The sequence below is a fragment of the Microtus oregoni genome, unplaced genomic scaffold, assembly GCF_018167655.1.
Source record: "Microtus oregoni isolate MIOR12 unplaced genomic scaffold, Mior012 000071F_ref0000514, whole genome shotgun sequence".
NCBI lineage: Eukaryota > Metazoa > Chordata > Mammalia > Rodentia > Cricetidae > Microtus > Microtus oregoni.
The window spans coordinates 2,002,781-2,018,045 of record NW_024543978.1 but is presented as its reverse complement, the minus strand read 5'-3'; the positions used below and the strand labels follow the sequence as shown (position 1 = coordinate 2,018,045).

General features: G+C 53.3%; 1 protein-coding gene across 2 annotated transcripts in view; it reads left to right on the top strand.

The window, feature by feature from the left end:
• Cdh4 (cadherin 4) overlaps positions 1-15,265 on the top strand; it is a 478,608-nt gene that overhangs the window by 427,817 nt on the left and 35,526 nt on the right. For both annotated transcript variants that reach the window (XM_041641804.1, XM_041641803.1), the window contains exon 6: positions 38-182. In XM_041641804.1, the coding sequence (XP_041497738.1) occupies positions 38-182 (145 nt within the window). The remainder of the gene's footprint in view (positions 1-37; positions 183-15,265) is intronic.

The following is a 15,265-nucleotide window of genomic DNA, read 5'->3' as shown; positions in this document are numbered from 1 at the left end:
TGTGGCTGCCTGCTCTGACGTGTCTGTTGCTCCGTAGCTCCGAGCCCACGCGGTGGACATGAACGGCAACAAGGTGGAGAATCCTATTGATCTGTATATCTATGTCATCGACATGAACGACAACCGTCCCGACTTCATCAACCAGGTCTACAACGGCTCTGTGGATGAGGGCTCCAAGCCAGGTAAGGCTTGGCAGATGTGTTGGCTTTATTTCTTGGGAGACTGCACAAGTCTTTACAACCCCCATCCTTGTTGTAATAAGGGTGGCGGGGCTGCATCCCCAGCACCCCGGCAGCCTGGCTAGCTTATGCTCCGAAATAACAACACACAAACTGTATTCATTTAAACACTGCTTGGCCCTTTAGCTCTAGCCCTTACAGGCTAATTCTCACATCCCGATCAACCCATCTCTAATAATCTGTGAGCACCGGTCTTACCGGGAAAGGTTCAGCATGTCTAACCTGGCGGCTTGCTTCATTGTGTGTGTCTGCCTGGGAGAGTGGAGCATGGCATCTCTCTGAGGCGTCTGCTCCCGAGAGGAGAGCTGTGGAGTCTGAGCTCACTTCCTCTTCCTCCCAGCGTTCTGTTCTGTTTACTCCTCCCACCTATCTTCTAACCAATAAAATGGGCCAAGGCAGTTCCTTTATTAGCCAATGACCTTCCTCCATCACATCCTCGCACACCTCAGGGTATCAAGACACTGCAGAGAGTGGATGCTGTAGCAATAGGGAATAGCCTGGTGGGCCTCAAGCCTTGGTGCAGAAGGAGAAGGGAAGAGGGGACTATTGAGAAAGAAACGATGGACCATAGCCAAGGGGGCAAACTTTTTACCAGACTAGAATTGATACGAAAGTTTTAAGAAAGAATAGACATGGAGGATGGAAAGACAGCAGAAGAGTGGACAGACAAGGAGTGGGGACATTTTATAGCAATTAAGAGAAGTTACCTTGCCACTGTTCATCTGCGTGGGGTCACATCTGAATGGGGGGGGGGCGAGTGTGAACGTGGGTGTCCCCATGTGAGTACACACATGCAAGTGTGTATATGGAGGGCAGAGGCTAACCTTGGGTATTGTTCTTCACGTTACCACCCACCCTGCTTCTGAGACAGGGTCTCACTCATCCAGAAATCTCTGCACCGGCTAGACTGGCTGGCACAAGCCTCGGGGGTGCGTCTGTCTGCGCCTCTCCAGCGCTGGGGGTTTTTAGCATGTTTCTCTGTGCCTGGTTATTTCACATGGGTTCTAGAGCCGGACACAGGTCCTCATGCCTGCAAGGCAAACACGTTACCAGCTGAGCATCTAAGGCAGTAAATGGTGCAACACCACTTGTCCTCCAGAAACTGGCCATCTGGGCTGAGATCCGGCAGTCACTAGGAGTGAGACTCTAATTGTTTGTATCCTGGGTCAGGCTCCATGAAGTTAGGCTTAGATTGTTAGAGCGGGAGATTTTGCCGTGGCCTTTGGTCTTTTTGTCTCTGTGGGAACATGCAGAGTAGGCACTGACGTGCAGGAGAGGGGACCGTGTGTTAGAAAAGAACCTAGGAAAGGAAGGAGCTGTGCCAACCTGAGTCCGGAAACCAGGCCAGAGACCCAGGCCCATCAAACAAGCAGACCCTTCTCCCAGCCCAGAAGGTGAGCCCCTGTGTCAAGGCCCTCTGTCCCCCTGAGAACTGACCCGAGAGCCTGTCTTCCCACAGACCCGCAGGACACATGGCTTTACCTCACTATGAGTCCGGTCTCAATATCTCTGCATTCCTCAGGTATTGACAAGGGGCCACTCACCAGTTAGCAGTGAGGTCGCTTTAGGCCCAGGCATCTATATATGGGGGTCACAACACAGGCACGACCTTCCGAACCCTGCTGGAGGCCTACGTAGAGGTGCAGGTGCTAGCCAGCCCCACACCAAGAGACCCACTAGCTGGGTCTCTTCAGGAGATTTAAGCCTAGGGATTAACAAATTCCTATGTGATACCACCGAGCTGTCTCCTGTGTTGAGGAATGGGAGGACACTGTTGGACAAGTTTTCTCCTGGGAAGGGTAGAAGGGATGAGGCCATGGAAGCCTGGGCTGAAGATGCCGGGCATAGCCATTTAAAACCCGTGACACCAGGTAAGCTTGAAGTTCAAACACACAGCAAGCCACTCCACGTGGGCTATCTCAGACATGTACATTAGAACATTTCCCTCATTATTTTCCCTCATCCTAGTGTCCTGCACTTTCCCCGCCAGTCCTGGCCCTGGCGCTCTGCAGAGTGCCGGGCAAAACAGGCGCAGTTTCTTCTCGGAAATCAGTGTAAGCAGAGCCTGGGCAAGCTGTCCTCCACAAAGCCACCTGCTCCCCCGGCTCCATGGGCCCCATGAGGGGTCAGCATCATCTGGCTAGGGCAGAAGGGCGAACATTTATCACACTCTCCTCCATGGGTGGAGGTTGTCATTGCTCCGTCTCTGGGGACTGCTCTTTCAACGTGGCGATTGCATTTTCGAGTGATTGTCTTTCAGGACCGTGAGACGCTGGCAAGTCCAGTGTCACCGGAGGGAACAGGATGTAACATTATTTCTGCGGAACCTTAGGCAGCTCATCCCAAGGCAGTCCCTAGAGGGACAGGGGTAGGCGGTGGGCGGGCAAATTAGCTACAAGCAACCAAGAAAACAAATGAGGGCTGCCAAGGGCACCTCTTGGAGGGGCTGGAGGGAGGCACAGGCTCAGCTGGGGTGTGTTTTTGTTAGCTCAGAGGCAGGTGACCTCTTGTCCAAGACCTAGGACTTACCTAAAGAACCTGAGGGTATCCTCGTCTTTCTCTCAGAAATCAGGCTTCCCAAACCTTCTTTTAAAGCAAACTGAAAAGAAGAAGAAGAAGAAGAAGAAGAAGAAGAAGAAGAAGAAGAAGAAGAAGAAGAAGAAGAACCAGCATGTGTAGCTGGCATTGACTCTTAGGGCAACAAAACCAGTGTGTCACCACACTGCCTCTCAGAAAGCCCCATAGCCATGGGGGTCAGCAGATCGACAGTGGGTCCTTCCCAGAACTGGCCAGGCAAGGGAAGCCCTCACAGCTCTGAACCCTGCTCCCAGGACACTCACAGCAAGGTCTGTGTACGTCCTGAGTGACCTTCAGGGCTCCTGGGACTTTAGAATACGTCTCTGGTCCCTGGTGGAGTCATGTGTTCAATCCAACTGTGGGATGCGGCCTGATGATGTCACTTTAACCCAGCATCTCCCTCCTCTCTGGACTCCAACCAAGGGTGAGGGTGAGGATATGGCATCCCTCCCTGTAGCACAGTCCCTGGACCCTGGAAATTGTCTGCAATTTCTCCTCCTCCATCAGTAAATTACAATAATGGAAGGGCCTTTGTAGAGAAAGGGAAGCTGCTGCCGGAAATTAGTCATTATTCTCTGGAAAGATGGGCTAATGAGAGGTTTCGGATGTACGTCCTAATGGGAAACAAATGGGTGAGGATTAAATATTGACTAAGCTGTCGGAGAACACTAAAGGGCGGGGTTCGTGCGGGGCCACTTGTGAGCAGCCTGGGGTCCCACGTGCAGCCTGAGCACCTCACTTTCCTCCATACCCCAGTCTTCTCTCAATTGCAGGAGTTCACTAGAAATGCCTTCTCATCTAAATTGTGAGCTTGTGTCTGTGTCTGTGCATCGAATCCTATGCAGTTTTGCCACACGTGTGGCTCTGTGACCCCTGCCATCAAGACACAGGGGACCTAGGACGATGTAAGTGTGCACTGCCCTCCAGGGGCTCACAGAACCTCTGGGATAAGAAGTGGCTCACTGAGGACAGGCCTCGAGGCCTGATAGTCCAATCCCAGTTCCTGCCTGCTCCCTGTTTCAAGGACATGTGAGGGAGCCAGGACTCCCCGCAGCCCTGTCTGCCCCTCTCGGGTGATACCCCCAACTGTGAGCTAAATTAACTCTTCTTCCTCTAAGCTGCTTCCTGACAGGCTGCTCAGGAGGACTCCTCCCAGTGCCCCTTTGTAGACACATCCCTTGCCCCATCCCACACCCACCCCGGGTCCCTCACCCTGGCAAGCGCTGTCCTGTTCTCTCTGGGGCCAGTGCTTTCACCCAGCATGAAGCTCTGGAGGTTCGTCTGGGGCATCATATGGGTCCCAGGGCAGAGGTCCATGGTCTAAGCAATAGACATGCCACGGTTTGCCAGCTGGCCACCCTCTGAGAAGTGCCAGGGTGATGTAAGATGCTGAGAGGAAACACATATGTAGAATGTTGGAGAACACACAGCTTCACTTCTCTGGGTTGAGGATCCATAGATGCACTTCCAGCTCATACACCGTAGTAGCTCCGCGATAAAAATCCCTGAGAAAATCGCCTTATATGTAGAGAAGATTTGACTGAGCTCACCACTTCAGGGCGTTCAGCCCATGCTTGGCTGCCTCCAAGGCTGTGGTGAGGCTGAGACAGCATACTGTCATAGCATGACAGAGGGATGCAGTTCACCTCACTGCAGCTGGGGACAGCGGTCAGGCAGAAGAAGTAGCCAAGCACAAAACAGACCCCTCAAACACACCCCAGTGACATAGCTTCCCCCAGTCAGACCCACCTCTGGTTCCCACCACCAATGCTAATGACAAAGCCTTCCCACAGGGAGCTCACTAGGGAATGGATCCGCTAGCTGGGTCAAAACCCTCATGATCTGATAGCCTCTCGAGGATCAGATCTACCTGCTGGGAACCAAGCCTTTTGGAGTACTTCACAGCAAGCCATAGTGAGGTGTCACCACCTCCCCATTGCACCCTCACGCTGAGGACCTGCCCTTTAGCTCAGGGGGCTTTAGAGGACATTTGGATCCAGGTATAGCAGGTTGTGAGCAGTGCCCTTCCTCAAGGAGCCACCCCATGCCACGCCTCCCATGCTGAGTGACAGAGCACCTCTGTGTGTCCTCACCAGCCTCTGCACTAGGCGGTGGGGCGGGGGGGGGGGCACAGCAATATTCGCTGCAGTCTGAGAGCGTGCTTCCCTAATGACGAGCGACAAGCGGCATCTCGTCCCGTGTCTCTCACCATCTGTGCACCCTCTGCGGTGACCGCTCGTGTCTCTGTCCGCCTCCTAATTAGATTGTTCTCAGAGGTGCTTTGAGAATCCTGTGCTATGTGCGGCTTGCTCTGTGCTCTCCCCCTGCTCGGTGGCTTGTTTTCCCAGGCCTTTGGTGAACAAAGTCTCAACTCGTGATGAAGTCTTCTCAAGATCGGGGCTTTGGCATTGCAAGAATTCTTCCCATGCCCTGCCTTCTGAAACTCTTCCCATGCCGTTCTGTAGGAGTTTTGTGGGTTTATACTATACGCCAGGTCCACAATTCATAGTGAGTTGATTTCCGTACAGGATGAGAGATTTATGTCTAGGTTCTTTTTTGTTTCTGTTCATGGCTCTCTTGCTCATTGCCCTCAGCACTACCTGTCCAAAATCCAAAATCCACAGCTCATAGGCCAACCATCACATGGATGGAGAGTTGTCACCGGGTCCCTATGCTGCTCCATCCTTTCTTGTAACTGCCCATTGACTCACTACTGTGGTAACTGTAGTTGTGGTGTTGGGATGGATAGTATCTGAGTTTTCTCTCCTTCCCTCAACAGTATACTCCTGGGGGTGGGATAATGCACCCCAACCCACACGACACCTGCACGTCTGTGTGGACCCCAGGGGTCTGCTTATCCAGCTCTACCACCATGCAACTGCCACATGGCCCTGGTGGGGCCCAGAACGAGCTTTTCTTCTTCTATGCTGATAACATGAAAATATGAGCACCCACTCTGTGGACCAGGAGGTTAGGCAGGAGCATTCTCATGTGGGGCATCAACAGGTAGCAACTTAGGACACTGCTGTTTATTCTTACACAAAGCAAAGAAAACCAGCCCACAAATCCCAACCCCAGAGAACCTAGACAACAATGAGGGCCCTAAGAGAGACATACATGGATCTAATAGAAAAAGACAAGATCTCCTGAGTAAATTGGGAGCATGGGGACCATGGGAGAGGGCTGAAGAGGAGAGGAGAGGAAGGGAAGGGAGCAGAGAAAAATATAGAGCCCAATAAAAATCAATTAAAAAAACTACTAGTTGGTGGGCTGGAGAGATAACTCAGAGGTTAAGAGCACTGGCTGCTCTTCCAAAGGTCCTGAGTTCAATTCCCAGTAACCACATGGTGGCTCACAACCATCTGTAATGAGATCTGGTGCCCTCTTCTGATGTGCAGCCAGAACACTGCACACATATTAAATAACTAAGTCTTTAATAATAAATAAATAATACTAGTTCGTTTTCCTGGCCTCGCCACATTGCTTTCATTGGATTTAATTTCTCTTCAGAAATGTAGGGAGACATTTAAAAGCAGCTGACCTTGCTACTGTGTACCAGTCGTCCTTACAGCGCCCACGTCAGGAGCCCTTGCCCCTTGTCACCCAGTGGGCTGCTTAGCGGCCTTTTCTCCCCTCAGATGCATGTCCTTCTGAAGATGCAAACTCCCTACCATCTAGGAATGAATGACAGGAGCTTCCAGGCCTGGAAGGGAAGGCGTGTCCGTGGTAACAGCAGCATCCAGGCCTGGGAGGCGTGTCCGTGGTAAGAGCAGCATCCAGGCCTGGGAGGTGTGTCCGTGGTAACAGCAGCATCTAGGCCTGGGAGGTGTGTCCGTGGTAACAGCAGCATCTAGGCCTGGAAGGTGTGTTCGTGGTAACAGCAGCATCCAGGCCTGGGAGGTGTGTCCGTGGTAACAGCAGCATCTAGGCCTGGGAGGTGTGTCCGTGGTAACAGCAGCATCTAGGCCTGGGAGGTGTGTCCGTGGTAACAGCAGCATCTAGGCCTGGGAGGTGTGTTCGTGGTAACAGCAGCATCAGGCCTGGGAGGTGTGTTCGTGGTAACAGCAGCATCAGGCCTGGGAGGTGTGTTCGTGGTAACAGCAGCATCAGGCCTGGGAGGGGTTTGTGGTAAGAGCAGCATCCAGGCCTGGGAGGGGTTTGTGGGCTTCTTCCCTGCTGTGGCAAAAGCCTCTTCAGGAAGAAGAGGTCAACCCAGCCCTGACTCACAGCTTCAGGTGCAGTCCATCATTGCAAGGAAGGCACGTGGAGGGGGCTCTGTTGTGATAAGAGCCAGGACTCCTCAAATCTCTGGACAGGAGGCAGAGACCAGAAAGGAAGCAGGATCAGAAGGGGTCTCAGACTATATAAAATACCTCAAGGCCTCCCCTCTGTGACCCATGTCCCCCAAATAGGCTCTACCTCAAAAAGTTTCGTCTCTCAAAATAGCACCATCGAGTAAGGAATAAGTGTTCCAACACAGGAGGATCTCAGGCAGTTGCCACTCAGACCAGGACAGATCGCACACTAGGGTTCAGGTCTCACCCAGGCCTGTACAGGGACAGTTCACACTTAGACCAGGACAGATTACAGGTCTCACCCAGGCCTGTGGGAGGATAGTTCACACTTAGACCAGGACAGATCACACATTAGGGTTCAGGTCTCACCCAAGCCTATGAGGAGACAGTTCACACTCAGACCAAGACAGATGGCACACTAGGGTTCAGGTCTCACCCAGGCCTGTGAGGAGACAGTTCACATTCACACAATGACAGATCACACACTAGGGTTCAGGTCTCACCCAAGCCTATGAGGAGACAGTTCACACTCAGACCAGGACAGATCACACACCAGGGTTCAGGTCTCACCCAAGCCTGTAGGAGGACAGTTCACACTCACACAATGACAGATCACATACTCGGGTTCAGGTCTCACCCAGGCCTGTGAGGAGACAGTTCACATTCACACAATGACAGATCACACACTAGGGTTCAGGTCTCACCCAAGCCTATGAGGAGATAGTTCACACTTAGACCAGGACAGATTACACACCAGGGTTCAGGTCTCACCCAAGCCTGTAGGGGGACAGTTCACACTCACACAATGACAGATCACACACTAGGGTTCAGGTCTCACCCAGGCCTGTGGAGGGACAGTTCACACTCGGACCAGGACAGATCACACACTAGGGTTCAGGTCTCACCCAAGCCTGTATGGGGACAGTTCATACTCACACAATGACAGATCACATACCAGGGTTCAGGTCTCACCCAGGCCTGTAGACAGCACCCTGTTAACTAAGCTCCTTTCCCCAGAATCACCTTGGCCATGCACCCATCTCCTTTCTTTTTTAAAAAATTGTGTGTGTGTGTGTGTGTGCAGTACACGTGTGTTCATATGCATGTGTGTTTGTTCCTGTACATGTGTGCAGATGTGTACATGCTAAAGCGTGACAGTGGCTATCAGAGGACAACCTCAGGCCCCAGTCCTCATCTTCTCTTTCCAAAGCAGGGTCTTCCTCTGTGTTCGCCGGGGTAGCTATGCCATGATATGGGGATTTGTTCTCCTGTCCCCACGTCCATCTCCCCATGGGAGTACTGGGATGACAGATCTGGGCCTTACTGCCGCTGACTTTCATATAAACCCTGGGGATTCTAACTCAGGTCCTCTTGCTTGTGCAGGAAGCTCCTCCCCCATCTCATGGCAATCTCTTCAGCTGCCATCTCCTCTCTGGAGCATCCCCAGGTTGGCCACAGATTTGATCGCTACCATGCTTCTGGCCAGAAAGCCCACAGCCAACCTAAGCGTCATTTCTCAAACTGCCCAAGCAGAGATGCCTCTTGACCTCTGGGTCAGCTGTTTCAACTCACTGCACACCCTGGCCCCTTGTATCAGTGCGGAGACCCGCACTATAAATCCTGAAATTGATGTCACTTAAAAAAATATTAAACAGCAGAAGAATCTACAAGTTGGGAGTGCAGTGAGCGAAACCCTTGTCCGTACAAGGCGGGACTCAGGCTTGAATAGATTATTCTATTACCAAAGCCCCCGTATTTATTTATTTCATTTCTGTGCCGGTGGAAGTCCCCCTAGATTAATGCCACGGCCTGATGCACAGATGGCACCAGATACTTGAAAGTCATCTGAATATTAAGAATTTAAATCTTTAGCCTCAGTGATTTGAGCAGAAAGCCAATTATGGGGCTGAATTAGTTTTCAAATTAAACTGCAATTTAAGGCTTGTGAAATTAATCCTTTAAGGCGTGTGGCAGCGTAGTACATGGGTTCCAAGGAGGAGCGGAGCTGGGAGTCCTCAGGGCTCTCCCACTGCCTGCCAGTTAGAGGAGAGATGTTGTCACCCCCAGGTGAGAAGCAGACCACCCTAGCCCCGGGGGGAAATGGCTGGTTCGACTTGCCTGTGCTCACGGGAAAGATCCATGTCTTTCTCCAGGAGGGGGGAAGGCGAGGCCTCCAGAGAAAGCTCTGGAGAAGCGGCTCCCTTCTCATCCTCTGCCTCGCACCCAGGTTTTCACAGATGTGGCTCAGGTGGGTGCTCCCCACGCGGTACACGGGGGCACACAGCCCTGCCGTTCTGCTGTGGTCTGGCTTTGCAGTGGGGTGAACACTGAGAAGCGAGGGGCAGGGAGTTCACAGTTATCCGTGTGGCCTCAGGCTTCACCAGTGGGAGAAGGAAGGGTCAGCTGGGGACACTGGGCGCCATCTCACCTGCTCACAGCACAAGACGGAGGTATGGCCTCAAAGCCCTGCAGTATCCACTGGAATGGCGTTGAACTCAGAACCCAGCTCGTCTTCTGTAGAACAAGACATGAGGCACCGAAGACGGAGCACGGCCACAGGTCAAGGCAGGGCATGGCCAGGTTCAGATCTGGGGCTGAGGATGACCCGTCTGAGCTCCAAGCCCAGTCTGACCTCTGAAGTCACAAGTCACACAGTGGTCACAGCCGCCTGTGATTTGGCCCTGCAGTCGGTGTCAAGCCTGTCCCATCTTCCATGAACTCCCTATAAAGAATGGGTACAGGTTGGACCCACAGACTCCGGTCCCCACAGAACCTCAGAGCGTGGCCTATTACAAGGAAAAAGGGTCCGCTCTGCAAACGTTGCTAGTCATGGCAAATCCAAGATGGGAAGGGGAAAGAGACACAGGACGCACCGGTGAGGACAGAGGCAGAGTTTGGAGGAATGGAGCGATGAGCCGAGGACTCCTGGGCCTGGCGAACACCTCCAGCAACTGTAAAGCTTCTGAGGTCTCAGGAGAGTGACCTGCGCTCTGGGAGTAAACGCTTGTGTGACCCCCTCAGGGACACTTCGCTACCGTGATCCCAAGAGACAAACACTGGAAATCCAGTGCTTCCCCCTCCTCCTCTGAAACCTTCCAAGTAATGGACCTCCATCCACACATTGCTAGGCATTGTCTGAGAAGGTCCCAGGACATGGATGGCAAACTCAGAGTTCCCTGGCCTACCCACCAAATCTGGAGGGTAGGGAAAGTCCCCAGCAGGGTAGGTGTGCTGGGGTGGGTGTGGCTGGTCAGCCCCAGCAGGATAGGTGTGCTGTCCTGTGGATGTGGCTGGTCGGCCCCAGCAGGGACCATGCATGTGGTTGGTGGGCCCCAGCAGGGTAGGTGTATGTCCTGTGGGTGTGGCTGGTCGGCCCCAGCAGGGACCATGCATGTGGTTGGTCGGCCCCAGCAGGGACCATGCATGTGGTTGGTCAGCCCCAGCAGGGTAGGTGTGCTGTCCTGTGGATGTGGCTGGTCGGCCCCAGCAGGGACCGTGCATGTGGTTGGTGGGCCCCAGCAGGGTAGGTGTGTGTCCTGTGGGTGTGGCTGGTCAGCTGGACTCCTCAGCCCTCCAGGTCCTACCTACCCTGTGGCTTTCATGTCCCTAGACAAAACACTTTTTGGTTTTTGTTTTTTTGGGTATTTTTTCGAGACAGGGTTTCTCTGTAGCTTTTTGGAGCCTATTCTGGAACTCATTCTGTAGACCAGACTGGCCTTGAACTCGTAGAGATTGGCCTGTCTCTGCCTCCTGAGTACTAGAATTAAAGGTGTGCGCCGCCACCACTCAACGACAAATCATGTGACTTCTTGAAGACACTCTAAATAAAATAACTACAGGACAAGACAAGCCAGCGCCAGGAATCCGGAGCCCTATTGATGACACTGGCTGAGCAATAGTCCTGTCCCCAGGACAGAGAGGACAAAGCCGGACCCTTAGCAAGTATCGCAGAGACTACAGATGAATGTGGAACATTCTCTGCGTCCTCCCTCAGCACTCTCTTCAGACAACTCTCACACCCCAGCTGAGTAGGATCCAGGCACCGTACTCAGCAATCGGCCTGCAAATAAATGCAAGCAAAAGTCAAGAGTCTGGAGAAAAATGTGCCCTACCTATGGTTCCCCCCCCCCCCAGGCCACTGGCAGCAGCCATAACTCAGGACATGGCCTCCCAGCACACGCCAAGGCCGGGCATCTGTCTGTGGGATTCAAGGGTCCTGCATAGCAATAAATTCACCCACTTCCCTGCTGAGACCAATAAATCCAGCCGGCTGAATGCTCTGTAACTCAGCTGTGCAGAATTCAACACACTTCTCTGGGGATGCAAGAACACGCCATGCCACGAAGGGTCATCGTGACATTCCTACTCTAGCCCCAAGATCCAGGAGACTGTGGTATGGACTCAGTCACTCTGGAGACACGAGACAGCCACAGGCAAGCCATCATCGAGCTCCTTTCTGGGCTACATAGCCAGAGACGGCTGCCACCCCAACTCCACATCCCAAGCCCTCTGGTGGCAAAGATGTCTTATGGATGCCTGGAGAGATGCCATCTTTGAGATGCTGATGCAGCCAGCCACTGCTCCAGGCCTTCTAGACTTTTCTCAGTGCTGTGTGACCAATGATACTAGCTGCTTCTATGGTGGTATGTTTACAAATGAACACAATTGCGAAGCCCCGGGAAGGACTGTTGTTAGCATCACGCCTGGGTCTCTGGCATTAGCTATGCTCATAGCACGGCCTGTGATGAGAGGAAGTCTCCCTCCTGCTCCCACAGCCTTGGCCCAGCCTGTGTCCTGGCCCTCTCTGCTGAAGTCTCCTTCACCACCTTCTGGCTGACTGTGTGTGGCTTTTCTGCATGGCCCTTGGGCTCCATCCTGGCCTCCATGGACACAGCTTCCACAGTCCCCAGAGGGGACTGGAGAGTTGGCCCCCCTCTCTAGCTTTCCATTTCTTGGTGCTCTCCCTGTCCATCCGTCCATCTGACTTCCCATGCACCCTGCAGTGACCGCTTACAGTCCTTTGCACCCTCCTCCTTGGGGTTTGGGTGCATGGGTGTGACCCGAGCTCATGGCCACCCCTGGGTACAGAGGGAGATGCAGGACAGTTGTGCAGGGGCTCTACACACAGCTGTGGGAGGCAGAGAGGCAGGGGAGGGCCCGGGAATGAGGAGCAGCATTAAATAGCAGAGTAGACTGAGGCAGAGTTCTGAGCCTGTGCAGAACCCAGAAAAGAGTGGATGTGGGTCAGAAGGAGAGAGGAAACCTCCAGGAAGTCCCAGATCTCAGGGGGGAACAAAAGGGCCAGGATAGAGGCCCCGAAATCACAGGAAGACTGGTGGCGGTGGATTCACGTGATTGGGAGAACAAGGAGGGGCGGGTGCTGGAGGAGGGTAGGTGTGACCTTCTCTCTGTGGGAGGAAGCTCTTCTGTGTTGGCACACTGGGAGGAAGGAGTGAGAGAGCCAAGGAGGGGAGTTAGGGCAGCCACCTTGAAAGCATGTGGAGTAGGCTGAGACTTGCAGGAAGAGAATAAGGGCGGAGGCTGCCCAAGAGCCTGCCCCTCAGACTGTCAGACACCGTCAGGGTCCTGCTGAGAGGACAATACAGGGGCCGCTGGGGTCTAGGACGACCCTTGGCAACACAACAGAGACTACTTCCCCAGCCAGGGCTGCTTTCCAGGCTTCAGAAGGGGGGCCTTCCTCCTCCTCTTCCTCCTCCCTCTCCCTGCTCTTCCTCCTCACCCCTTCTCTTTCTCCTCCTCTTCCTTTCCCCTTCTCTTCCTCCTCCTCCCCCCTCTTCCTCCTCCTCATCCCCCTCTTCTCCCCTTCTCATCCTCCTCTTCTTTCTCCTTCTCCTCTTCCTCCTCCTCCTTCTCTTCCTCCTCCTCCTCCTCCCTCTGCATCTTTCAGAAAGAAAAACTAAAACTGCTGAGTCCTTGCTCTGCTCCAGGGCTGGGAACGTTCCTGGGTCGTTTCCATGGCAACCCATGGACCTGCTTCTTCCTTTTGGCTCAAAGTGTTCAAGCCTGGAGCATTCTCACCTCACCCTAAGGGCTAGCCGTGAACACAGCCAGGTCTCGCGATTTCCAGATGTGGTTTAGGCTCTAAAAACCTCTGTCTTCCTCAGTAACTTCAGTGCCCACACCCCTCTCTGCTGGCCTCTCCCCTCTCCCTACTTTCCCCATTCTCTTCCCCCACATCTCTCTCCCTCCCTCCCCCCTCTCTCTCCCTTCCCCTTCTTCTTCCCACCCCTCACACACACATTTTATCTTCTGATGCCCAAGTGACAGTCCCTCACTCTTAGAAGGGACTATAGAAAATCTCCAAATCTTACCTAGCACGCCACACTCCTTCCGCAGCTGTTACAGGTTGTGTGGTCACGGGTCCCGTTCTCTCTCCTCTATGTCTGTGGTCACAGGTCCAATTCTCTCTCCTCTATGTCTGTGGTCACAGGTCCAGTTCTCTCTCCTCTATGTCTGTGGTCACAGGCACTGTCTCTATGTCTGTGGTCGACTGGTCCCGTTCTCTCTCCTCTATGTCTGTGGTCGACTGGTCCCGTTCTCTCTCCTCTATGTCTGTGGTCACAGGCACTGTTCTCTATGTCTGTGGTCACGGGTCCCATTCTCTCCCTATGTCTGTGGTCACAGGCACTGTTCTCTATGTCTGTGGTCACGGGTCCCATTCTCTCTCTCTGTCTGTGGTCGACGGGTCCCGTTCTCTCTCCTCTATGTCTGTGGTCACAGGCACTGTTCTCTATGTCTGTGGTCACGAGTCCCATTCTCTATGTCTGTGGTCGACTGGTCCAGTTCTCTATGTCTGTGGTCACGAGTCCCATTCTCTCTCTATGTCTGTGGTCACGGGTCCAGTTCTCTCTTCTCTCTCCTCTATGTCTGTGGTCACGAGTCCCATTCTCTCTCTATGTCTGTGGTCACGGGTCCCGTTCTCTCTCCTCTATGTCTGTGGTCACAGGCACTGTTCTCTATGTCTGTGGTCACGGGTCCCATTCTCTCTCTATGTCTGTGGTCGACTGGTCCCGTTCTCTCTCCTCTATGTCTGTGGTCACGGGTTCTGTTCTCTCTCCTCTATGTCTGTGGTCACAGGTCCAGTTCTCTCTCCTCTATGTCTGTGGTCACGGGTTCTGTTCTCTCTCCTCTATGTCTGTGGTCACAGGTCCAGTTCTCTCTCCTCTATGTCTGTGGTCACGGGTTCTGTTCTCTCTCCTCTATGTCTGTGGTCACAGGTCCAGTTCTCTCTCCTCTATGTCTGTGGTCACGGGTCCAGTTCTCTCTCTTCTATGTCTGTGGTCACGGGTCCAGTTCTCTATGTCTGTGGTCACGGGTCCAGTTCTCTATGTCTGTGGTCACGGGTCCAGTTCTCTATGTCTATGGTCACAGGCACCGTTCTCTATGTCTGTGGTCACGGGTCCCGTTCTCTCTCCTCTATGTCTGTGGTCACGGGCACCATTCTCTCTCCTCTATGTCTGTGGTCACGGGTCCCGTTCTCTCTCCTCTATAAGTTGTTTCAAAGCCCAGAGTTGGCTTCAGCGGACCCAGTGTAGAAGCGTGTTTTCCATTTCACCAAGCGCCATGGAACTTGCGAGTGTCCTAAGAGCCCTGCCCCCCCCCCCCAGTATCTCCAGACTTCTCTATTCCTCGCAGGCACATGCCCTAGTTTATGGAACCAGTACTCTGTTATGAGCTTATTAAACAAACTGCTTCCCTGCCCTCCTGGACATGAGCTTCACAACTTGAGGATACGTTTTCCAGCTGTCTATTCTGAGGTCATTGCTGACCCAGCCCATCACACGGGCTACCCCGCTCTGTTCCACCCACAGGCAGAACTCTCCCCCGGGGCCTTTGTTTCTCGGGCCTGGGTCATCATCCTCTCCTGTCCCAGTTCCTTCTCCCTAGCGAGGCCTTACTTGCCTCCTCTGCAAGCCACATTTTTGCCACTTTGTTTTGTGTGACAGCCTTACGGTGCAGCCCAAGCTGACCTAGGACTCGGCCAGGCTCAATCTGGGGCAGTCCTCCAGCTTCAGCCTCCTGGAGGCTAAGCTCACAGGAGTATGCCACTGGTTATGGCCAAGTCCACCTTCTTGCTCCGTTAATCTGCGTGTCCCTTGACTATGGCCTCCCTTCTCCTCTAGGGAGCACGAT